General features: G+C 44.6%; 1 protein-coding gene across 1 annotated transcript; it reads left to right on the top strand.

Moving 5' to 3' along the window:
• Positions 1-10,528: 10,528 nt before the first annotated feature.
• On the top strand, positions 10,529-17,298 carry SOX8 (SRY-box transcription factor 8). Its single transcript, XM_030578875.1, has 3 exons — positions 10,529-11,169; positions 13,906-14,144; positions 15,215-17,298. Exons 1-3 carry the CDS (start codon positions 10,736-10,738, stop codon positions 15,946-15,948), a joined length of 1,407 nt encoding a protein of 468 aa, XP_030434735.1. The 5' UTR covers positions 10,529-10,735; the 3' UTR covers positions 15,949-17,298.
• Positions 17,299-26,673: the final 9,375 nt, after the last annotated feature.

Genomic DNA, 26,673 nt, shown 5'->3' with positions numbered 1-26,673 from the left:
CTCAGCCAGTTGAAATCATACATTTATAAAAAGAAATATATTTTCCTATGTTACTAATAACTCCTGAGGTGACTTAAGCTGAAGAGGATTTGAAGGATCTCCATGGCTGTCTGTTAAGCAATGGAGAGATTAGTAGGTGGGAGTCAGTTCAGATACTGAGCCTGCCTAGCACAGGTGCGGAGTGTTACATGTTTCCCTGCAAGGTCAAAAAGCAGTGGCTAGACAAGGAGTGCAGGGGACTTGATCCTACATTAAATTTGCCTTGCAGCTGCCAAGTTATTCCTACCTAGAAGCAAGAGGAAGGCCTAAGGGGGAGCATGTGGCTAAGCACCTCATTAACACAGTGATGGCTGTAATTAAGCCATCCATGCCCTGCCCTGGTTTTATCCTCAGTGGGGCCCCGATCCTCAAAGGTATTTAAGTGCCATCCCCCACTGATTTCAGCAGGAGTGAGACACCTAAATATTTTCGAGGCTCCACTCCTAGGAATCTCATCATTGACTTCAGTGGGTTTTGAATCAGGCCTGTGCTGCTTAAACATACTTGTCCTCCCACCGGTGGGAGCACACAATTACCTTTCACTCCCGTTTTGCAGGCGATCCAAGGAATTTTGGGATCAAGGCTGGAAGCAATAGAAATGCCGAGAATTACAATGAAATTGTGTGTGCATTCATTCAAATCACGGGCCAGCGTCTGCCACCCTTAGGCCTGGTCTACACTACGCTGTTAAACCGATTTTAACAGCGTTAAATCGATTTAACGCTGCACCCGTCCACACTACGCTGCTCTTTATATCGATTTCAAGGACTCTTGAAATCGATTTCTGTACTCCTACAAAACGAGAGGAGTCACACTAAAATCGATATTACTATATCGGATTAGGGTTAGTGTGGACGCAAATCGACGTTATTGGCCTAATTATTTTACAGTAGCTACCCACAGTGCACTGCTCCAGAAATCGACACAAGCCTCGGACCATGGACGCACACCACCAGATTAATGTGCCTAATGTGGACGCGCACAATCGACTTTATAATATCTGTTTTATAAAATCGGTTTAAGCTAATTCAGATTTATCCTGTAGTGTAGACGTAGCCTTAGACACAGTGAGAAGTACCTTACATCTTGAACTGCCTCATTGATTTCAGTGAGATTGCTGGCGGAGTAACATACTACTCGTAAATCAGGGTGACAGAATCCAGCCCTAAAAGGGTGACTTTCAAGCTATTAAGCTGTGTAAGCATCGCTCATATTGATGACTTGAAAACCCAGTTTGACAAATTTACCTGAATAGATGGTTTGCATGTCCTTGTTATGAGACCATGTGTTCTCTTACAAGCATACAGTGGCACGGCTGTAAGGGCTCACGTAGCTGCATTATGTCACTATCCCACTGACCTAATAAAACCAGCAGTAGCTATGTTGGCAGGAAAGCATCTCCAACTGACATAGGCTGTGCACACGAGCGCTTACGCCAGCAAAACGTACGTCGCTCGGGGGGGGGCTGGTTATTTTCACAACGCTGAGCAACACAAGCTTTGCTTGCATAAGTGCCAGTGAAGACGTGGCCTAAGACTCTGCTCTCATATTGAACTCTTCACAAGGGCAGGGGTCTGTCTTCACAGAGCTCTGTGTAGGATCCGGGGCCAAAACACTGGAGTTTTTTGTTTGATTTTAAAGGAAGTCTAAACTTTCAGTCTTTTGCAGCTTGTTTAATTGCAGTGAATAGAAGCAGAATCTTGTCCCTGTTCTTTTTGTTGCTGTAGTTAGTAACAACTGACTTTCCCAAAAGGATTGTGCTTTGCTTGCTTCACAAAGATCCCTGAGTAGCTACTGTGCAGTTGGCACCAGGGTGATGTTTTAATTCTGCAGGTATCAAGACTTCTCTCCTTTTAGGACAACCTATGAATCACTCTGCTCCGGCAAATGTGGTTTTTCTGCAAATCTCCTAGTATGAGACCCTCTATGTGATTTTTTTGAAATGACTGTTAAAATTGGCTCCCAATGGCAAGTACAAGCCACCTTAGGTTAATTTATACACATTTTAACTCACCCTGCAGCTTGGCACAGTATGTGCGTTGGAGGAAAACAGGCACTACAGAAGACATACTGCTGGAGAGCTAGGAGTAAAACCCTGTTCCTTCACTTGCAAAATCACCTCTCCTACTTGAGCTAAGGGGGCTTCCCCCTACCTAGCACCAGTAGAAGGTCTCTGGCCTCTCAGTAGACCAACCACTAGAGCAGGGGTCGGCACCCTTTCAGAAGTGGTGTGCCACTGCTGAGTCTTCATTTATTCACTCTAATTTAAGGTTTCACGTGCCAGTCATACATTTTAACTTTTTTAGAAGGTCTCTTTCTATAAGTCTATAATATAGAACTAAACTATTGTTAAGTATCAGAGGGGTAGCTGTGTCAGTCTGGAGCTGTAAAAAGCAACAAAGAGTCCTATGGCACCTTACCTTATAGTCCAACAGATGTATTGGAACATAAGCTTTCGAAAGCTTATGCTCCAATACATCTTTTAGGCTATAAGGTGCCGCAGGACTCTTTATTGCTTTAAACTATTGTTGTATGTAAAGTAAATTAGGTTATTAAAATGTTTAAGAAGCTTCATTTACAGTTAAATTAAAATGCAGAGCCAGGTGACCGACCGGGTGGCCAGGACCCGGGCAGTGTGAGTGCCACTGAAAATCAGCTCACGTGCCGCCTTTGGCATGCGTGCCATAAGTTGCCTATCCCTGCACTAGAGGGAAATACACACTCCTGACATACATACATGCACAAAGCAAAAACATTAGAATGGGTTAGAGACTGGAGTTTGAAGCAGCTTCCGCTGCATGGTAGGTCTGAGTGAGTACAAATGAATGGTAGAAACATACAGAGCCAAACATGGAGACTCACCATTAAGGGTCAGGTTCCACACCACTGATGTCAATAAGAGCTTTGCCATTGATTTGAAGGGGTGCAGGCAAGGCCTGCTCCAGGTTTTCTGCGGCCCCAGGTGGTGGGGGGAAAAAAAAGCCAATTGGCGACACTTCGGCAGCAGCTCAATCACACCACTTCATTCTTCGGCGGCAGGTCCTTCACTCCCTCTCTTCCTCTTCGGCGGCACTTCAGCGGCAGCTCAAAGTGTAAGAGAGGGACTGAGGGACTCACCACCGAATTCCCGCCGAAGACCCAGACGTGCCGCCCCAATAGCGGACAGAGTGCTGCCCCTTTGTATTGGCCGCCCCAAGCACCTGCTTCCTTGGCTGGTGCCTGGAGCCAGCCCTGGGTGCAGGATCAGCCCTTTTAAAGTAAGGATGTGATAAGTAGAGTTCTGGTCATAAAAGCCTGACATACCAGCATTGCTGTGCTTACCCTCATTTGGAAGAGTGGGCTAGTTTATCGTCCTCCCTCACTCAAAATGCTCTGTTGATGTCCCCACACACAGACTCACTTCTCTGCTGAAGGCAGAGCTGTGACTTCAGGGCAAGAACCAAAGAAGAGACACATGCCCAGACACGCACCTCAACTACTCTTAAAAAGCTACTCAGCCACTCAACTCCTTGCCAAGAAGCATAGCTCCATCTGACAAATGCACAACTTGCTAACTATGCAGCTGACGCAAAATTCAGTCTGAAAATATTGGGGTGCTCCAGCTATACAGAGTGGGTTAGCAGAGCAACTGCAAGGAAATCTTACAAGAGGAATTTCCTCTCGCCTCCTCTATAAAACACCTGGTTAGCTTAGAGGTCCATGTACTTCCCATATATGCGCAAGAATTCGTAAATGAAATTTTAGATTGGAAATCTCTTGTATAAAAGCAGGGATGAGAGTCTAGAAAGGGTGAGTTTCATTTGCATGCAAATGTTTGGGGATGGGGGCGATTTTATGGTGGGATTTTGTTTCTTTCTTTTACTCCAGTGAAAAGTTAAATCTTTCATGTGCTTAGCTCTAATTGAAGGAATAATTAGATGAAATCCTGTGGCCTGGGTTATGCAGAAGGTCAGACTAGATGATCACGATGGTCCTTTCTGGCCTTAACATCTATGAATGGATTGTCCATCTTTTCTTCCTTTGCATTTTGCTTGCATAACAGCTACAGGTATTGAACTTTGAAGAGATTTTGTTTCTCTGACCAGCTTACTTGAGTATAATATGGCAGGCCTTTGAGCCCCAGAAGGAAATGCAAACCTCATTGCTTGGCTTCCTAATCCATGCTTGCCTATGGGAAAGTGCCCTGCAGCAGGCAGCAATAGCAGAAACTTTGCTAAAATGGGCCAAATTGTATTGATCCCAAGTGGCAACTTCCCCTGTTCATCTCCATGGAAGCTTCTTCCAGATCTGTGTGGTGGTGTGGCTGATGAGGAAAGGGTTGGGTTAGTAGCACCAGCCTCCCTCCAAACCTGCAGGGATTTCCCTATGGAAGATGACTCTGATCTTGCAGGATCTGAGTTGGTGGTAGGAATGGGGTGGAAAACACAAACAGATGTGCTGCTGTAGGGTATAAGGGTCCTTAGGAAATCACACCAACACTGGGGTCCTCTACAGCAGCCCTGAGTTCTTGGATGAGGAGGATCATATGTACCCTGTCTGCTCAATTGAGGGGGTTAAGATGGAAAGTCCTCCATTTTCCGCAAGGGCATGATGTGAAGGACTCTGTGAGCCTAAACTCACCCCCACGCTTCCATGAGTCTTCACCTCTTGTTCTGGGGATCGGTCTCTGCTCCCCTACTCATCTCGCTCAGACTTGGATCTTTTGCAACGTGGTTGGAAGAGGATGGTGACCCCATCCTTTTGTTAAGTACTGCTGAGTCAGGTGACTAACCATATAGATGCTTTTACTAAGCATGGGTGTGAAAGGATGGCAGTGACTATTGTAATCACAGGAGGAGATTTCCCCTCACAGAATCTCCAGCCGTTCCCAGGTCAGGCCACACCTCGTATTGCTAGCCCTATCAAATCTTTGCTGCAGCAAAGAGTCATTCGTAAACGTACCTCATGAGCTAATTCCCCAATTTGGCCAGTACAGATGTTGCCAATCCCTTGGGTTGCCCTGATGACAAAGGAGATGATTCTGGATTTTCATCATTACTTATGCTAATTAATGCCCCAGTATCAATAATGAATTGAAAATGGCAACCCCCTCCCCATTGCTGACACTGTGACTGCAGACAATCACAAGTATAAAGGCTTAGCTGTGCTACACTTTCCTAGTGCAAATCAAGCGGAAAAGGAGGCTGGGAGATTGTGAGGCAGCAGCTGGTCCTTGAGAGGCTCGGTATTGTACAAGGTGCTCTGCAGACCTCAGTTAAACCACCTGTACAATGGATGTAATGTTATTCACCTAACTCACGGGGATGCTGTGAGGCTGAATTAATTAATGTTAATAAAGTGCCTTGAGGGCCTTAAATAAACACGCATTATAGAAATGTGTGTTATTGTTAGTAAATGGCCAAAAGAGAGATTTTGATTTTTCAGCTGAGTACAAGATAGCACTGCGAAAGGAGAGATCCAAAGCCTGTGGAAATCGAAGAGAATATTTCCACTCACTTCAATGGCCTTTGGATCAGACCCTAAAAGAGGATCTCTGTGAATTCCCAGACTGCTGTTCTAACGTCTGTAGCATGGATTGTTTCTTTAAGACAGGGATTTTGTTCTTCTAAAAGCAGAGCTAAACCTCTTTGAGCTGATTTTTATTTTTACTTTTTTAAACATTTGACAGTTCATATTTTTTTACAGCCCACAGGGTAATTTTGTGCAAGCTAAGAACTGCAGCCTGCTTGGGAAATGACACAAATAAGCAAATGGATCAATTTTAGAAAGAAGTAAAAATAAAAGTCAAATGGATCAGAGTATACCGACATTTGGAGTGATAATCATGGTTAGATTTGGATTTTGATCTATGTCTATGCAGTTCCCTACAGAGTGTGTGTGTGTGTGTGTGTGTGTGTTTGTACAGACACATACATGGTTCCAATTAATTTTACTGCAGTTTATATTTTTAATTTCAAAACGTCTGTACATCACAGTTAATAAACAAGAGCACTAGCAAAACATGTCACTGTTTGGGGTTTTTTAACCTTGTCATATTGGAAACATTCACACATTTTGTAATTTCCCTTGTAAATCTCAGTGGCTCTGTATCCTACTTTCTGGAAGAAAGCAGCAGCTATAAATGTAATTTTTCATTTGATCTCTTTGTGATTTATAATTATAAGGTTGGATGTGCCCAACCATAATTAGAATCAAATGCTTCAACTTTATTCTGCGAAAAAAGGACTTTCTTGGAAAGACGGGAAAACAGCCAAAGAAACATACAACTTCTCCCCAAGTCCCCCCAAAACCCCAAACTCATTTTAAACAAACAAAATGAAAAACCATGTGGACAAAACCAGAGGTTTGTTTGTTTGTTTTTAACTGGCACTCCTGATGGAACAGTTGATCTAAGAGATAAAATAACAAGTAAGAACAACGAATCCTGCCTTGCCTTCCCTCCACCCCCTTAAAATAAAACTACCGCAATTTGCACAATTTGTCCTTCTGATCGCTACGAAGAATTCTTCTGAAATGACTGAACGAATCCAACACTCCAGCACGCCGACCCCCAAGTGAAACTGATCTGATGAGAAACCAGCGACAGGTTCCTGGCTGCCTGACGTTTGTAGGTGTCCCTCTCGCTCGTCCACCCCAGGAAATTAATTCGATCCCTTTCCCCACTGGGAACAGGCACCAACGGGTGCGTGTGTGGTTGTCGGATGGGGGCGAGGGAGAGAGGGAGTTGTTGTCCCATAGTTTTCCAGCGTGATTAGACTATGTCAGTATCAAACTATTTGCCGTGTCTCTGACAATATAACAGGATAAGGCGAAAGTCTATCAATGTTCTTGCCTGCAGTGGAATAGTTAGTGTCGATACAAGGATAAATCGTAACCCGTGACAATCTGGTACTAGCCCTCAAGTCATTTCAGAACCAGACGCAGGGATTGCAGAGCAGAACTGGGGACATGGACGTGATTTGTATAGAGAAATGTGGCTAACTGTGGACCGTGAGTTTAGCCCCACAAGATACAGCACAAGAAACAGAAGTAGGCGTAGCAGCCTTCTCGGGATAACTCGAAGTTAACTTTAAACACGCCCCAGAAATGTCTAACGCATGACCTATGGGTCATGGCATGGACTAGATTTTGCAGGGATTTGTGTATGTTATCCAGCTCATTTATAATGTCCGCATAGCGTGTGTATGCATGTTATATGTTTGTGGATGTACATACACACAAACACAGAGATCTCACATATATACATTATACATTGTGTATACACACAAAGAGAAACATGGTCAAAAATCCTTAACCATAACAACACAATGTAATTTTACACTTTCCCTGTTACTTAAAAAGGGACCAGATAGGAATATTTTACCAGATACAATCTCAGCGTGCTATTCTTTAATGATACTAGCAGTTTAATACCCTGTACATAATTTTTACTTTAATATTATCTGAACACTTATAATTTAGCAGAGTTTCTTTCTTTTCTTTCTTTCTTTCTTTCTTTCTTTCTTTCTTTCTTTCTTTCTTCTCTGCTCTCAAGATGAGTTTTTCACACAAAACTCAATAAAGAGGATAACGATTTAAGGAACATTTACAATGTCTGTGCAGATCAAAGACCAACAATGGAAGGAGAACAGAGAGAACCTCAATGTTTCAACAAAAAAAAAATTCAAATTCAGGAAACGTTTGAAATAAACAGATTCCTTTAAAGTGACATGACTGTTTTCAAATCCATTGATTATTTTGCATTTTTACTTGGAAAAAGCAAGCAAGCAACCACAACAGAATAGGAGGAGACATACAAGCAGATCTAACCCTTTGGGAAAAACTCTCCCTTATAGCTAACCAAGAATGGCAGTTGGATTCTATATTAGCAGAATGAGTTTGTCCTAAAGAGAAATATTATTATTAATTATTATTATTATTATTATTATTATTATTATTATTATTTCGAGTTGGAATGAACCAAGCTGGGGCGAGCAGCAGGGCCTTCGACTGGACTGTTCATATTCCTGGAGGTGGCACAAATTCAGCCTCCGTTCTTCTGCAAGTTCCCAAAGGACCCGGGCAACGTTTCGGAAAACACACCAGGGTGTGAATTCCCTGAAATTCCCAACGTCTGGAAATCAAGATCTGCCGTTTATTTTAAGGAATCGTGCAGGAGGACAGTGTTTCAACAGCTAAACGCCCCCCGCCCCGCTCCCTCTCTCACTGTAGGTTCAGGAACAGGAAAATACCTTACGTTCAAAGGTTTGTGCACAGTCACGTTTCCTTTCTGTGGATCTGTCGGAGACGAGTGAATCTCACTTTCCCAGGGCAGGTATAATACTGAGGGCTACTGGCTCACTACAGTCAGGAAGGAGGAAATATTAAAGAAGGAAATAGGACAGAGAAGCGCCAAAAGATACAGATTTAGCAACAAAACGATGTTTGTTTCTAGAGAGCAGCCCTCTAAACGGAGCACTTGTTTGAGGACATTAATTAGCTGCTCCAGGGGTTTGCCTATACACAGAGCCAGGCGTTGCAATTAGCGGTGGCTTTTTGTTTCTAAATTCGGCGTTGGGACTCGTGTTAAATATTTACTGTCGTGTTTAAATAAACGACCTGCCTAGTTTTTCTGCTGCACAGATGCGAAATGCCCTGGTTCCGGAACCAGCCGTTTGAAGCGTCACCGTAGGCATCCGTGCTTTAAAAATAACGATTAGAAGGCGATTTGTGTGGTGCATAGGCATGAATCCAGCTTTTCCTGCAGCCCTGGCATGCACTTTACATTCAAACTTTGCAAAAAAAAAAAAAAAAAGGTAATTAGTCACCCTCCCCAACACACACACACACACACACACACACACACACACACACACACACACACACACACACACACACACACACACACCCCCCACCTCTCTCTCTCTCTTTGTAAACAGGAGTCGCTCCCTTTGTAAACACACATCAGACCGTCGCACCTTTCAACCTTTAAAAGATCAATTCATTCGCGTTTGGCTTGATTTCTCCCCTGCAATCAGCAGCTGGACGGATCGATCCCTTTTCACCAGGGAAGCTTTTGCAACCGGGCGATCTTTCTTTAAGAAAAGGGCCTGAAGCTGCCAAGGTCCGGTTTCTAGAGAAAAACTGACCCTGTCCATCTTGCACCCAAAGACACGCCAGAACCACTCTCTCTGCTGATCCGTTTCGCACTCCGTGCCAATCAACTCTTCGCTGAGTTTCTCCTGGAGTCCTGTGAGTGTAATTAACTGAATTTAAGCGGCAATCCAGGTATAATTTAACCCTTCATCCTCCTGCCAACTCGGCTAGGATGCCAGCGTTGCAAATGGCCCCTCTGACACACATTTAACCTTCCAAACGTCCCTCAACACATTTTTCCTGCCGTCTACACGCTGCATTCTCTCCCACAGCTGCAGCTTTCTTATGCAAACGTCGTTTCTGTGGATGCGATCATTGATAACCCAAGGGTAATATTCTTCAAAACAAACAAGCCTGCATTTTCAACTTACTCCTACAGCGTTTCTTATGGCTGCTTTAGCTTCCAATTCCAGCACAGCAGAATAGATACTGCACCTCTTCCTACATATCTTACATCCGGCTCTTTTTTGGGGTCGGCGGTGGGGAGGGCAGATGTGATGAGTTTGATTTAGGAAGGGTCTACAATTCACAGTAAAACATACTCACTCTGAAATCGACAGGTATCCCGCCCCCTGTGTAACACACACACACACACACACACACACACACACACACACACACACACACACACACACACACACACACACACACGGAGCACAGATCAGTGGCTAAAACCAGGGACTCTCACAACAGGAGGGAACAAACCCCCTTTTGCTCTTTCACTTGTGTCGATGAGGATAAAGGGGGGGGCATGCCTTAGCCTGGGCATGCGCGCCACTGAAAAGTCCCCCAAGAATAGAATTAAAGTATTAAAGTAGAATTCCAGCCCCCGCGGAGCAGAGGGGGACCCTGCTTTCTGGAGGCGCCCGGTGCTAAGCCAGCCTCCAGCATTTCGAGCCTTTGCAACCCAAACTACCGCTCAGGGGATGCAAAGAACTAAAATGAATCAAACCAGCCACTTCCTACCTCTCCCCTCCCCCCAGCAAATCAATATAGTCTTCACAACCTCCGCAGGTAACTGTACTCCTCCTGCAGTGGGAAACCAAAAAGGAGCCAGACAACAGCCAACCCGCCCCTCGCTTTACAAGGGGGACTCATTGCCTTCCTAAAAGCCAGCAGGACACGCGCAGGAGCCCACAGCCACGAGCTCTCAGGCGGGGCGCGAGGCAAACCATAATAAAGGGGGAAAGGGAGACGCTGTCTCTTTAAGAGAGGAGGGGGCGGGGGCAGGGATGCAGATGAGAACGGCGCCGTCCCACCAATCGGGCCGGGGGCGGTGGGCGCGGCCGCTCGCCCTCTGCTTAAAGAAACTTGTGGCCAGGGGCCGGAGATTCGCATTGGAGCGGAGCGCGCCGGGCCGGCCGCGGTGGAGAGAGAAAGAGGGAGGCAGAGGCGCGCAGCTGCGGCACATCTGGGGCACATCTGGCCGGCGCTGCTGCATCCCGGGGAGGCGCCCTGCGCTGGGACGGGGACCCTGCGGGTGTTTTGTTGCCCCCCTTCGGTTCCCGCGGTCCCTTGCCCTGGGTGCCCCCCAGCGCATCCCCGCTGCTCGCCCTGCCCCATGCTCACCATGACCGAGGAGCACGACAAAGCCCTGGAGCCGCCCTGCAGCCCGGCGGGCACCGCCAGCTCCATGTCCCACCTGGACTCGGACTCCGACTCGCCTCTGTCCCCCGCCGGCTCGGAGGGGCTGGGCTGCGCCCCGCCGGCCGCCGCCCCGCGCCCGCCCGCCGGCCCCAAGGGGGAGCCGGCCGAGGTGGACGAGCGCTTCCCCGCCTGCATCCGGGACGCCGTGTCGCAGGTGCTGAAGGGGTACGACTGGAGTCTGGTGCCCATGCCCGTGCGGGGCAATGGATCGCTCAAGGCCAAGCCCCACGTCAAGCGGCCCATGAACGCCTTCATGGTGTGGGCGCAGGCCGCCCGCAGGAAGCTGGCCGACCAGTACCCGCATCTGCACAACGCCGAGCTCAGCAAGACCCTGGGCAAGCTCTGGCGGTGAGTGGGGCGAGGGGACCGGAGCTGGGGGCTGCACTCCGGGAGAGAGCCTGCCTCACACACCCGGCCCTGGCACGGCTTGTACGCGCACACACGTGCATATGCACCGTGCACATCGGCACCACATGCTGCAGACAACATCGTGCACACATGTGCCACACACAGCATACCCTCATATGACCCGAGCACGGCTTGTGCATGCACCAGGCACCTACACATCACGAACAACCCACATACACATGCATCCAACAAGGATGCATGCACCACATGTGTACCATGTATGCACCACACACCGAAGGCATCACGCTACATGCATGATGCACCCACACAGTGTCCACAGACACACAGACTATACTCTCACACGTGCACCATGCACACACCCTCCTCAACACTTCTTGTCTGGAGCAGTTTTTCACAGCACCATACTGAGTGGGGGGTGGGGGTTAAAACCAGACACAGGAATCTAGTGAGTGAAAGTTAGACCATTTTACTGTAGAATTATAGACTCTTAAGATGCAGAGGGTTCATCTCCACTTCAGGACACAGTTGTCCCCCTACAGTTGCTGGTGGCCAAGGCCAAACTAGTTTGAAAAGTCTCAAAAGATTGGGCTTCTACCTCCTTCCTTTTTTTGGAGATGCTTGGACAGAGTAATCGTTGAAGAAAGCCAGAGAATGGGACAAGAGGCAGAATGGAAAGTCCCTACCTAAGGACCTGTGATATGTTAGTAAAGGAGCTCCCTGCTTCCCGGAGTGCTCAGGGGGGTCTGGGTTACAATGTTTGCACTTTAGAGTAAGGGGTTTTAGTCCTGTTTTATGCAGCAGGGGAGAATTGTCTGTACTGGTACAAAGACAAGATAGAGGGACTGTCCCAAGAACTCAAGGGGCCAAAGTTACCTGCAGCTACCTTGTTCCTGAACAACCGGACCTAGAGCTTTCTTCGTTAATAGTGGGGGGAAATATCCTAGCAAAAAGCAACAGGAGTTCTGCTAGTTGAAGGGCTTTAGATAAATCCAGAAGGTTAGCTGCTGGTGGAATTTTTCAGGCTGGACCTAGCTATGGGACACAGATCTCTCAAGCTGGGGACCCTTGAAAAAGAGGGTACTGAATTGTCTTTTATTGTAAATTTCTTCCCCTGACCAAAACATTCTTGTGAGACTTTGGACAATTAAAAATGAACCGATTGCGATTGGGCTCCACACGTAGCAAAGGACAAATGATGAATAATCTATCATTCAGGTTCTGGTCCCTCTTACGAAATACTAATAAAAGGCCTAATTCTAAGACATCAGTCAGATTTTTGCTTGAATGAAGCATTGGCCCAGTCCTGCTCCTGTTTAAATAAGCGAGAGTTTTGCCATTTTGCTCTTATCAAAGTCAATGAGAGTTTTGCCACAGCCTCCTATGGGAGCAGGATTGGACCTTCCGAGCATTCCTATCTTTGGATGAGACTAGTGACATGAACAGACAAACCAAATTCATTCTGATTCGGCAGGAATGGCCAAAGCTGGGGTAGATTGTTCCCCATGAAAGGGCATGTCTGTGATGGTTGGGTTGTAGTACGCTCTCAAACTTCCAGACTCTTGAGTCTCTCTTCAGCAGAGCTGATTGCTAATGAATGAACTGGGTGCTTCATGTAGCTGCCTTATGGTAGAATTCACTGCAGTCCAGAGCAATGAAAGGACTGTTAAAAGAAACTGGGTGCAGGATTCTTCTTGGCGCCTCGCATCATAATTAAATACTTCTGAGATTTCGGTCTGTCTTGCTCCTTTTCCTCCTCCAACTTTTTACGGTGGGTGGATTCTCTGATTGTTGTTCTACAACAAGGAAATGTTTGGGGTTTTTTTAGCTGTAACTTCACAGTGGATTTTTTGTAATATTTGTCTTGCTAGTTTGTATATTTAACCAACTTTACAATGAACTACGTAACGCAATTATACCTTTTATATTGTTTTTAATAGACAGCTACTGTTTTCATACTTTTTTTGTTCTCTCTACACAAATGTATTTATATACTCCACATTTATTTAATGTTTAACTTTATTTGTCTAGTACTAAGAGTTTACTGTAAAACATCTAGTTGAGAAATTTTTTGATGCTTTCAAATGCTGCCTTTGGCAAGTCAGACTATATACGCCTTTTCTTTGTGTCCATCATAGATTTTTTTTAATTAGTTATTTACGATTACACACAAAGAGAAACATCCTGCATTTGTTCTGATGAGCAGTATTCCTACATTAAACAACTACGGTTTGAGTATCAGCAGGAAGTTTTCAAAGAGGAGCTTCAGAGAAAATAAAAACTTTAAATGAAATAGGCTCATTTATATTGCTTGGTTCTTCGCAAGCGACAAGCACTCAAACAGAACTGGAGATGATCAGAAATGATTAAGTCATATTAGTGCAGCATGATTTACATGTGAAATCTAGCAATAATATTTAGGAGCAGGATATGGAATTAAATTTAAAGTAAAAAACAGCGTTTTGCCTTGTTATCAATATCCAGTGAGGAGGCTTTAACAGCTCTTTACCTGATATTTGCAATACATGCAACAAGTAAAACAAATTGTACTTGTTACAAGTGAAAACTTTATTTTGTGATTTTAATTCATTGGTTTGCTGAATCAATGCCTGTAGCTAGAGATAGAATGTTGGAAAACATGATTATAGGCATTTGTAGTTTTGCTTTTTAAGCAACGTATAATTTACTATTTTTTTTCCCTCTTAAAATATAAAACAGTTTGTTAAGTGAAAATGAGAAACGTCCCTTTGTGGAAGAAGCCGAGAGGCTCAGGGTTCAGCACAAGAAGGATCATCCGGATTATAAATACCAGCCCCGGAGGAGGAAAAGTGTGAAAGCTGGCCAGAGTGATTCTGATTCGGGAGCCGAGCTCAGCCAGCATGCAGGGAGTCAGATCTACAAAGCAGACACAGGGCTAGGAGCAGTGGGAGATTCTCACCATCACAGTGATCACACAGGTAAGGAGTCTGGATTCTTACTGTGTCTTCTTGAAATTTGCAAAGAACAGTCAGGTTCTGGAATAAACAAAAGGGAAAATTCCTGCCTTCACGCCTCGCTCTGATAATGCTTCCACACACACTTAACTACTGCAAATAGCCCTTGGAAGCCTGCATGTGTTTGCAGGATTGGGACCTTATAATGGGATACTCTAAGCAGTTGCCTTGAACACGGTGGAAGGTCCCAGATATCTTGGTAATGTGTGTGATACAAGAACATCCATTGACAGGGCTGAGTCCTATTTATTAGAAAATAAATGAATCTATATTTTCAAACTGTCACTAATGTATCAGCAGGGTCAGGGCGGGGGGAGAGTTAACAGATAGATAGAATCAGAGTTAGTTATTAATTGGTAACTTTTTGAAGATGCCTTAAGAACAAGCCCTAGAGATCAAGACTAATTCGATTCCAACCCTTCTGGATTCTGAAGTGGAGCTTTGAATTGGCAAACTTTTAGTGTTGACAGATTCCAAAAGTATTGCTAATGTCCTGTAATTTCAGACGTGTTTGTTCTCTCTATTATGAATCCTGTCTGTGAGATTTTCCTCCCCCGCTCCCTTCTCTTTAAGTTTGCACTAGTATGGGTTTTTATATACAGAATAAGAGTTTCATTTACTGCCTTGTAAAGAAAGTCTGAGCCATTTCCATTGACGTGAAACTCAGTTGCATTTTCTGGTCAAGGAATTAGTTTTAGATGTCTTTGCTTCTCCAAAGATTTTGTGGAGTACTTCTGCCGTAACTTCACAAAAATATTAAACTTGGGCTCAGTGGCTACTGCGTCCAGTGCAAACAGAATCTGCAGCTAGTGTTAATCAACATAGTACCACTGAAGCTAGTTTATACCAGCTGAGGATCTGGCTCAGTAGCTATGGTGACATCTGCCCCTCTTTAACGTGTTTTCTAGATACAATGTTTTATTTAAAGATCCAGCGTTTGATTTCTGAATAGCTAAAAAGATGATAAATTGCCTGTCCTCCCCCCAAATAGCCATCAGATCCTTTAATTTTAAAAATGTGTTTTGTCTTTTTAGGGCAAACTCATGGACCACCCACCCCTCCTACTACCCCTAAAACGGATCTTCATCATGGGAGCAAGCAAGAGCTGAAACACGAGGGACGCCGCCTAGTGGAGAGTGGCCGTCAGAACATAGACTTCAGCAATGTGGACATCTCTGAACTGAGCAGCGAGGTCATTAACATGGAAACCTTTGACGTACGTGAGCTTGACCAGTATTTGCCTCTGAATGGCCACTCCGCCATGCCCGCTGACCATGGGCAGAACTCCTCAGCAGGGTCTTACGGCCCGTCCTATTCCCATCCAGCCAACGGCACCACTGGAGCGGCCCAAGTTTGGACTCACAAAAGCCCACCCTCGGTGTCCCCTACTTTAAATGAAACCAGCCAGCAGAGACCACACATCAAAACGGAGCAACTCAGCCCAAGTCATTACAGCGACCAATCCCACGGGTCTCCAACTCACTCTGAGTACGGATCCTATAGCGCACAGGCTTGTGCCACCACGGCTTCCGCCACCACAGCGGCTGCCTCTTTCTCCAGCGCGCAGTGCGACTATACAGACCTCCAGAGTTCTAACTACTACAACCCTTACTCCGGGTATCCCTCCAGCATTTACCAGTATCCGTATTTCCATTCCTCGCGGCGCCCCTACGCCACACCCATCCTGAATGGCTTGTCCATCCCTCCCGCTCACAGCCCCACTGCTAACTGGGACCAGCCGGTCTACACAACCCTGACGAGGCCTTAGAGGATGGAAGGAATCTGGAAGGTCTTCCCAAAACTATATGCACTAATGAAGGAATGAAGGAAAAACAAAGTGGAGTGCTGTGGCAATTTCCTAAGTGCCTGCTAAGCCACTGGGAACACTCTTCATTGTGACTGGATGTCCGCTTGCTTCGAAATCTCCCAACTTTTAAAAGACAGAGTTCTATTTTTCTTTAATGAAAACAAACCCTATCGGACGGAAAATTCCTTTTGAATAAATGAAGGACAAAACTATTTGACTCCTCTGTGAGGACTGAAGCGAACTTATTAGTTTTGAACATCTGAGTGCAAAAATGGAAAAATGTACAAGACTTTAAGGGTCTATTGCAATGTGAGATACAGACCAACCTTGGAGGCAAGAACTCACTAGGACCAATTAATATATAAAAAAAATTCCAGCTATTCCATGTAACGATCTTGTGGGAACATATCCAAGTCGGCTAGGACCAACCAATTAAATGTCTGAGGTGTGTGTTTTAGTCAAGAGTTCTTCTAAGCAAGGTTTGGCGTAGTTGACATTCATTTTTGGAAGCTTAAGTGTTTGGTGGGGTTTTTTTGGAAATCTGTTTAATATGTATTTATGTTCTGTATTATTTTGTCTTTTTAATTAATGAAGTAATTTTTGTGTACAAAGTAGAATTTAAAAAAAATTTAAAGATGGGGCAGAAGGAAGCTTAAAAAAAATAGTGGAGATGATCCAGTAAAATGGTGTTATGAATATATATTTTTTAACCACTGCAGAATTGTGTTTTGAGAGAGGGGCTGAAATAATCGGTATGTCACACACAACCAGTCACGAATATGAAATTGACACACAAATTTAAAACAATAAAAGGAAGGGCTTGGGGGGGTGGGAAAGCAAAGTTATGGGCTTGGTGCAAAAGTTACTAATGAAATTCAATGGCTAAATGATTGGAAAAAGGTTCAGGACCGTGGGGATTTTCCTTGCCAGCTACTTTCAAGATATTAAATTTGGATTTGAAGGCATCACTGAATTTTTGTACACTTTCAGAACCAAGGCTAGTTTATAGAAAGGTGTAATTTAATGAGAAATTAGTCCACATTAATTTTGGCTTCTAGGGACCAGATGTCATCCATCAAGCTGTGAAACTAAAACCTTCTCCACTAAATTTTTTTAGGTACTTAGTTTTAGGCTAATATTCATTGATATATTTCTACTTCTTCCATTGTATGCTGAGCATATAATAACCATCTATTTTATGGTAACTTGTGCCTTTTAAAAACTTTGTAAATCTTAAACACATTTCAGAGGTTATCTTCTTTTTACTTTTTCTATGTTTCCTACTCTTTTTTTCTAAAAGTATTTTTTACATATTTCCTTTTGGGGATGTGGGGAGGGGAGGGAAGTTACAGAAAACTCATTTTTATGCAATCTATTTTTCTGTATAAAGTTTGAAAGACTTCAGCTGTTACTTATCTGTTCTGTTCACTAGCTTCTGACTAAGCAATGCTAACTTTTGTACAGATCAATTTGATAAAATTAAAAAAAGTTTGCTTTTTATCAACCATGTGTTGTGTTCTTTTCATTATATTAAAAAAAGCTCGGAAAACAACGCTAGAGAAAGAATTGATTTAGTTGCAATTAAAATGAAATAACAATGACCAGGGAATTACCCCCTCTGCTCCTGCCACTTTACCAGCATTTAGAGAAGATGGGGCTGAGTCTGGAAATCTTTACTCAATTGAGTAACCCTTTCTCATACAGAGTCATCCAAAGGGTTTCAGTGGAAATACTCACACGAGTAAAGATTTGCAGGATTTAATGCCATGGTTTTAAACCAAAGTCATTTTGTTCTATACAGTATATAGGAATTTTAAAGAGTAACAGATTCTGTTGTCTGCCTGGTGAGCTCTTGTAAATACCTCTTAATTACGACAGCAACAAAATTATATGTTCCATGTAGTGGTTTTTTTAAATACAGTCATTAAAACAGTTACATTTTGTGACTTTAAAAAAAAAATTTCAATTTGGTACTACTAGTTTAGGCAAACTGGGGCAAGATTTTTCAGGCTGGAGCTTAACTGGGAAGAAGGGTTTTTGGAAACCTGTGGAATTCACAAAAGCTTCTGTCTGGGAATCACAGAAACGGGCTATAGACTTGGTTTCAAGGCAACCCTGGAAAATCTTGTAAACTAGGAAAATAAATGTGATAATTAATAAACCAGGAAAATGCCACATTTTTTCCACAAATATTCATTTAAATAAATGTGTTGGGATGTGTTCTGGGCCCCTTTGGTATTTGGTTTTCAAAAACGTTTCACGGATTGAGTTTAGTCTCACTAATATTTGCAGGAGGCAAATTTCAAATTTATACTCATGAATATTCACACCCAAAGTGCTTGCTATAAGTTACGGTGGCTGAGCTCCTCAAAGGGATTTATTTATTGAAATTAATGGGCTTTAGGCACCTAAATACCTTTGAACCACTTATCTATTCAAGGAGTGAAACAATACCATGTGACTTACATAACCAGTCATAATTTACCAATGCAGCTCTAATTGTGAATATCTAATACTGAATATATATATCTTCCTGGTCAGCCCAGAGAGTCAAAAATATTCACACCACATACAATTCAAAGAAATTGCAAGATCGTCAAGCTGCTATACAGTCTAAATTCATGGGATTGCTTACTTATTCCTAGTGAATTATACAAAATAGTATATTCAAATGGCTGCTTTTCAGAGCACCCGTACCTAGATTCACACACAGAGATATAATAGGCACCTTTTATTTTCCTCGGAAAGCTCTACTGATTTGTGGTTTATATATATTTTATTCAGATCTTTCTTTTATCTCATCTTACATGCAAATGCAACGAGCAGAAGTTACTTGGACTGAGGCAGTAGTTCAACTCAGCTCTCTGAAGACCATTGTCTACCTAGAGCCAAATTCTGACATCGATTACACAGTTGTAATTCTGGAGCCGCTCCACTGAAGTGAGTGAGCTCAGATGTAACAGAGATCAGATTTTGACCTCAGATTATCATCATTAAAGAGTTCTTGAGTTAATCACAGGAAAAAACAAGATACAAGTTCCTCATTTCTTTGTACTGACAATAATGAATGTTTGCTATTTTATCTGAGCTGGACAGAATGTACCATTAAGTAAGAAAGAGGAAATTAGTTTTATAGACCATACCCACATTTCTCTAGATCATAAAAAAAAGTCCCTTCCAGTCCTCTATATTATCATTTTTCCGGGAATGATATCAGCTTTCATTGCACGTGTTTTACTGTTTGGTATTAAGTTTATGGTTAAGAAATGGAAAGTCTCCAGTCAAAGATTTCTGTGACAGCATTCAATTTTAATAATAATAATGATAAAAAAGATGTCTATGTGAGGTGGGTTTTTTTCATATAAGTCACAGGTCAACAAATCTGCAAGCCCTGAAGACGAGTGAGGGCCACATTTCAAGCTTTTCCTCAGCCCTGCTCTGGGATTGTCACTCCGGCGTGACACGAGGGCCCAAGACAAAAGGGGAAGGGAGTGCCCTGGCATGAGAGCATTTCTTGGACGTTGGAATCTGATGTAGAAAATTTCCCTAAAAATAAGGGGAGTGGATGAGCTCCTGCAAGTCACACAGAATTTTATGGTTCCTTCCCTTTTGATTTGAGATTGCACTACGTGGTGGGTAACTGGAAATGAGCAATGAGCACTTGTTAAAAAGACACTTTTTGAATCCAGGGGAGATTTCCGCCCCCCCCGGCCATTTTGAGGCATGAAACTGGGAAGAGATCCCTGCCCCTCTCTAAAGAGGGACACATCTGCACACCTACCCTACGCCCACACCCTCTTCCTGTATAGCAGTGCACCCTACAGTATATTTTGCACTGCCTTGTCCAGGCTTGTATTAAATGTCCCCAGGGATGGTTCTTCTACCCTTTCCCCTTACGTGCACGTACGGGGAAGGGAGGGGAGGCTGGGCTTCTGCAAAGTCTAAATGCTTCAGAGATCATGGTCGGGCTGAATAGGAAGCACTCTGCGGAGGGACAACCTTCCTAAAGAAGGCTTCGCTCATTCCCTTTTTAACCCTTTGAACGCTGGCCTGTTCCAAACAGCCCGCCAAATGAATACTTTGGGCAGATGTATGCGTAAGTCTGTCCGGATTACCGAAGGACTGCGAAGCTTGGATTTGGGCGAACAAAGTCCGCATCGATGAGGCCACTAAAAATGAGACGTCCTACATTGCCCTCAAATTGCATAATTCCTTGGTCTCCCTTGAGGAACACTCAAAGTCGTCGGTTTTCATGTAGGTTTCGCAAAAGACTGAAAGGTAGATGTGGAGAAATGGCTCTCTCTGTTGCAATCGCCACAGGAGGAGAGTCCTCTTTCTGCATGTTCCCCACAAACTGCAGAAAAAACCTGAAATAAGTGAGGGCTGCAGCGTGCATATTATTCAAGCCACTGCCAGGCCAACACAGGCCACTGGCATTCAAATTGGCAGACTTGGCAATGCCAGCCAGCTCCCTGGCAGTCCAGGACTAAGTAGGGCAGAGGTAATTCACAAGCAGAAAAGCACAACCTCAGCCAGAAGATCATGTGCCATAGGGTCACACCAGCAAACCGGCTGAACCATTTTGGCATCTGATTTTCCATTGGTTATTCAGACCTCCGGAGGGTCAGGACATTTGCTGTGATGTTAAAGGCAACAGACCGGCACATTCACTAAGGTTCCCACATCCCCCCAAGAGTTTCTTAGCCTTGATTGGTCAGATTCTCTTCTTGCAGAAGATTGACACCAGTGTAAATCTAGTGGCACAGAGTTTCCGGGCCACCTGGTGCCATGGAAGCCAGCCTGCGCTGATCACTTCTGTACACAGGTGCCTACATTAACTCTCCTGCCCCCATGCCGGGCATAGAAGCATGGCTGGAGAAAAGAGGATGCAGCCAGTATCTCTCTGTTCATCAGTAACCTCCAGCTGCTATGGCAGCACCTGGGGGCCATTGGCAGCTAGCACTGTTCAGAGTACTCCACAGGCTGCCCTGATTTATGACGGCATAGCTAAATCGGAATCAGCGGAGTGCAAAGGGTGCTTTAAAATCACCTTCGCACACAACCATCCTAGCTGTACTGCGTGCTTCTGGGTTGCAGCCGTAGGTCTGGGGTCATTGACCTCAATGGAGTAACTCCAGATTTACCAGTGCAAGAAAGGAGAATCAGGCCCTTTACGTTTTGTGAAGGGATTTGACTAGGGTAGGAGAGGAGATTCAGACAGCTAAGCAAGACAAAGCAGGAGAACACAGTTGGAAGGAGTGATATTGTTACATCAGGAGAGAACATTCAGATCCTCCAGCGGAAGGTTTTCAGGCTGCTGCTACACTGACTCAGGAAAACGGTGCTGGAGCATGACCCTTTTGAAAAGTACTGAGATGAACCCAAAATTGTCAACTCCAAATGTTCAAAAGTCATGAAGTCAGCCCCCACCCCAAATCAAGAGATTAGCTGAAATAATGAAATATAAAAAATAATAAATGCAGGGTTCTTGTTGACTTTTGATCCTCTGTTTGTGGGGAGGGAGGTGCACAGTTTCAAACTTATTTCTGCAACCCCCAGAGCTGAAAACATTCCAAATTAAAAAAAAAAAAAGAGCTGAGATTCTCACATGGTCACTTGACTCCAGGGGCTGGGGATTTAAGAAAAATACCAGATAGTGTGAGTCTTGCTCTAACACCCTGAGAACTGGCAACAGCCCTCCCTGGACAACATGGATTTAGCTCTGCAGCAACATTTGCAGATTGTGCAGAGAGAAAGCGCAAAATGGAGACTGATGCTTCTCAAAGGAGGAAGAAAACAGAATGGGACAGTTTCCACCCTCTGTTACACTGTTGTCCTATTACCAAACGTTGTCCCAACTTGTTGCTATAGGCAGGATGACTGGCTTTTTTTTTTTTTTTTAAAGATTTAATAATGCCAGAGTTTAAAATACTGACTTTCTATCATCAGATTAATCAATGCAGTGAATTGAGCTTTTCAAATTTTAGATACACTGCAGTCATATTTCAATAATTACTATGGCCGTGAGCCTATCAGAGGCTGAAATTCAGAGCTAGGAGCTAATTCTGCCTCTGACACTAACTGACTGGATGACCCTAGGCAAGTCACTTTTTCTCCTTGTGCTTCATTTTCCACAAAGGGAGATAATATTACCCACCTTCCTAGTGTTGTAATGCTTTGAATGACAATAGTGGCACATACGGGCTGTGCTGAAGGAAGGGCAAGCTCCAGGTCTCAGAGAGCGAACGACAGAGTGCACTGTGACTCACCTGACCAGGTAACAGTCTGCACCTGAACCGAAGCACAAACTGCCTGATGCTTTACAGCTGCCTCTGCAGCCGGCAGAGAGAGACTCTCCTCCATTTAAAGAAGCAGTACACAGACTGACAGCAGTGCACGGACTGACATTACCCATTCAGTTCCCTAGCCCTATTGCCGGACCAAAGTCCCTAGCTCTCAGAACTCCTGCTGCAGCCCAGCAACGCTGCTCCGTGGTGCCCACCAGCAGGCAGCACTGGTGTTGAAGCAGTCCCATTTTGACTGACCCCACATCCATCTACCTGCTTTCTCTATTATTCCCTTTTCTCCCTCGTGAAATACACTGCACCGCCATTTAACAGTGAAGATGATGAGTCTTTGGAACACACTTCCCTGAATGCCTTTCTGGGAGAGACAGTTTAGTCACACAAAAGTTACTGGGCTCAATACAGGAGTAACTGGATGAAATACCATGGCCTGTTACATACAGGAGATCTGACTAGATCTAATGATCTCTGCTGGCCTTAAAAATCTATTCATCTTATACCCTGGACCTTGAGCACTGGCAAAGTGGGTTTTAAGGCAAAGCAAATGGGAAAGCCCTTTGTGGCACGGGCTGGCATATGATATCATCAGAGTGGACCTGCACAATCTGACTGCACCTTCCTCTGAAGCAGCTGGTTCTGGACACGTTCAGTGACAGGATATTGGACTTCCTGGTCTGTGCCACGCAGTGTGGCATATCCTATGTTCTTCAGTCCGAGGCAGTTTTGGAAGCAAGCGTGACCATGAAACTCAATCCCTGAAAAATGTGTTGGCAATGCAAAGTGCAGGGGAAGCATCAGCCACAATTTTGTATATGCAAAGGCATGATGCAATAAAGCCAAGACCAAAACACTAGCCAGACGTGGAGGAATTAGACCTTCCTATTATGGCAAAATAAAAAACTGTAACTCTCAAACAAAAAGGACTTGGCAACTTGAACGGCTTCTGAGACAAGCTCAGCACTGCTCCAAACAGGGCTTGCTGGTGGAGTTGTTGCACCTTCCTCTCCGCCCCTCACAGCTGGTGGGGGTGTTTAGACCTGTGCAAAGGGAGTGCGGAATGCTGCCATTCTTTTGGGGGGTATTTGAAAGCTGGGCATGGGGTGCATGTGCCCCACTGACACAAAACCAGAAGAAAGGTTTGTCCAGATCCCTGCAGATCAAGGTAACTGGGCCTGGTTCTCCTGCTGCTTACCCTGATGCAAATCAAGAGTCCATGAAAATCAGTGGTGCTACAGCCAGTGAAATTAACCAATATACGTGAGAGGAGACTCTGGCCCATTAAGTCTCACACAGCTCAGGAGCTAGCCAGAGAAACATCATTAACCTATGGTCCAATAACAGCATCACACTGGGCAGACAGATGCCTTCTGCAACTAAGATTTTGTTCTTGGCATCTTGTTCCTGGAACTGTCTTGGCTAAACTGAGGCCTGTGGCCTGTACCTTAATCTTCAAGGAACTAAAAACCCTGGGAATTGTGGTTATCCTTGGTGCTGCTATAGAAGACTTCTCTTTGGGAGCAAACAGCACCTTCATCGATGCTCTTCACAGAGCACGGAGAAGTGCATCAAACATTAAACACCACTTTGCACTCACATGCTAAGCTGACGTCAGCCTAGATTCTCACAATGCTTTATTCAGCCCAGTGGAGCTCATCACCATAGCCCCTAAGGTGCATTACTGAACTAAGCCTCCCTACACACCCGAGACATCGGAAAAATATTGTTCCTATTTTACCAATGGGGAAACTGAGGCACATAAATCCTGATTCGCCACTGCCTGGTGTCATTATTTACACCTGGGCAAAGTGAGTGTGAACTAGGGTAAAAGGAACCAAGCAGAATGATGATATGTTAAGTCCATTCTGCACAGAGGTACATGACCACATGAAGTTGGGCAAAACCTGGCCTGCAGAGGCAACGTGCTTTCCCCTGTGATTCAGCGGCAGAGCAGAAAACAGGACCCGATAGGCCATACCACAGTCCCTACTGAAAACTAGTGCCTATGACAAATCGCTTCTCTCTTTTGCAGTCCTGCTGGCAGAACAGTACCTGCCTTACCTGCCAGACCAACATGGATTTCCAGCTAGTTCCTCCCAGCCACCAAGCAACAGAGTCCCAACGATTGTTTTTCTTACCCCAGCTTCCAACAGATGTGAAACAAAAGTGACCCAGACCTTTGGTTTTCCAAGCATGATTGTTTTGACTCTTTGCTCCACTCAGGCTTAGTGACACGATTGGCCCAGGTGCAGTATGCTGGGCCAAAGGGTTTCTAGCATTCAGTCAACGGGCTTCCCGATGCATTTGCAGTGAAGGTTAAGTGCTGATTTCATCACAGGGGCTGTGGCTTCTGTAGAAGCTGGGTTTGTGGTTTAGGTGGAAACAAAGTGTATTGTCCTTAAGAACCTTGCTAATTGAGAAGTAAAAGGAGAAGCAATATCTTCCAATAAAACTATATAGCCCAGGCTTAATACTTGCTCTCAAACTGAAATCAGAAAATCAATTATTCTCTTTCTCATATATAACTACACATAAACTCTTAGATCCATAGATCCAGGGCTCCTGGTGATAGGTTTATAGCAAGATGAGATACACAGGCAGATCCTCAGCTGCTGTGAACAGCTGCATCGAAGTCAGTGGCATTATGACAATTGACAGCAAAGGATCTGCCCCTCAGTATCTATAACCAAAACCTGTGCAGCACATTTAAAAATCCCACTAAGCCCCTGCCTGCATCTTTAGTCATCTAAACACCATTGAAAATCTTGCCCCTGCTGCTAAAAGTTAGGCTCCCTAGTTCGTATTTAGTCACCTAAAGAGAAGATTCTCTTTACAGCTCAGATCCAGCACTTCTGTGGACCCCTCTTGACTTCACTGGGTTGTGACCACAGTGCCTCAGTATGGATTTAGGGCTTGTCTACATCAACATTGCACTGCTCTAAGTGAAGTGGAGATTTTGTCCTCATGTAGTTAAACCTGTGCAAAAGGCTGTGTGGACACTCAGGGCTTGGCTACACTCGAAACTCCAAAGCACTGTTGCGGGAGCGCTTCTCCGGCAGCGCTTTGAAGTGTGAATGTGGTCGCGGACAGGGGCAGCTCCAGGCCCCAGCGCTCCAAGCCCGTGCTTGGGGCGGCAAGCCGCGGGGGGCGCTCTGCCGTCGCCGCTAGGGCGACAGGCAGGGTGCCTTTGGCAGCTTGCCTGCGGAAGGTCCGCCAAAACCGAGGGACCAGTGGACCGTCCGTGCTTGGGGCGGCAAAATGTCTAGAGCCGCCCCTGGTCGCTGCACCAGTGCTGGGAGAGAGCTCTCCCAGCACTGCAAGTACTCCACCTCCCTGAGGGGATTAGCTTACAGTGCTGGGAGCCGCGCTCCCAGCGCTGGGGCACTGTTTACACTGGCGCTTTACAGCGCTGTATCTTGCAGCGCTCAGGGGGGTGTTTTTTCACACCCCTGAGCGAGAAAGTTGCAGCGCTGTAAAGTGCCAGTGTAGCCAAGGCCTCAGATTCCAGTTTAAACCAGGCTCACTGCGTTTTAGCATCAGTTGCTTATGAACAAGAAATAGGCCACTCCTAATCCACACAGGAGTTTGCAGTGGCTTAGCTGGACCAATGCAAATTTATGTATTGACCACTCCTTAGAAGCCTGCTGGCATGCAGGTTGTACAGTTTTAGCCTACAGTAATACATACACACATTATCATTTCCTACATTCACTCTCAAATATACGTTTGTGTGTGTGTGTATGTGCATGCATGCGATACTGTGATTGACAGGTAGATATGTGACATTAATACATAATACACACACACACACACACACACACACACACACACACACACAGTCTACTCCCTCCTTTTAAAATTTTTTAAACATTTGCCGTGTGGTAGTAGAATTCTCCACCCTGGAAAGGGTTAAGTCTTTTGAAAGGTCTTGTTTGAGGTAGAGTGAATTTTAACCACCACACACATAACGAATGCAAAACAGGCTGAGTTACTGGTGAGAAGCCAAGAGCACAAGAGAGGAGGTGCTGAATTTTAATGATTCATTATTGCATGGAAGGCCTTTGTCTTTCTTTATCCGGTGCACAATAAAAGAATTAATTGGACAGAAAATGGCAGGGCAAAGAACTGACAAGTCATTAAGAGGTTCTGAATGGCTGATTAGATGCACATTGGGGGTGGAATTTCAACTGCACTGTTTCAGCGAGGCCTGCAGAATAATAATGGAATGGCACAGTTTATATTTTGTATGCAGTACCAGAAAGGCCTTTATGTTAGCATTGTGATGCTATTTATTATGCTGTCTGTTTAGCCTTTGTTGGCATTGTGTTTGCAATAAGAATGCACAAACAAAGTTGGATTTTTTTTAAATGTTGCAAAGGCAAAA

The sequence above is a fragment of the Gopherus evgoodei genome, chromosome 10 (assembly GCF_007399415.2).
Source record: "Gopherus evgoodei ecotype Sinaloan lineage chromosome 10, rGopEvg1_v1.p, whole genome shotgun sequence".
Lineage (NCBI taxonomy): Eukaryota > Metazoa > Chordata > Testudines > Testudinidae > Gopherus > Gopherus evgoodei.
Note: the sequence above shows the minus strand (reverse complement) of the source record. Positions and strands in the feature narration are given on the sequence as shown.

Coding starts and splice junctions, on each gene's coding strand:
- SOX8 (XM_030578875.1), top strand. CDS start 10,736: ATGCTCACCATGACCGAGGAGCACGACAAAGCCCTGGAGCCGCCCTGC. Junction 11,170..13,905: donor ACCCTGGGCAAGCTCTGGCG/GTGAGTGGGGCG, acceptor AATATAAAACAG/TTTGTTAAGTGAAAATGAGA. Junction 14,145..15,214: donor CCATCACAGTGATCACACAG/GTAAGGAGTCTG, acceptor TTGTCTTTTTAG/GGCAAACTCATGGACCACCC.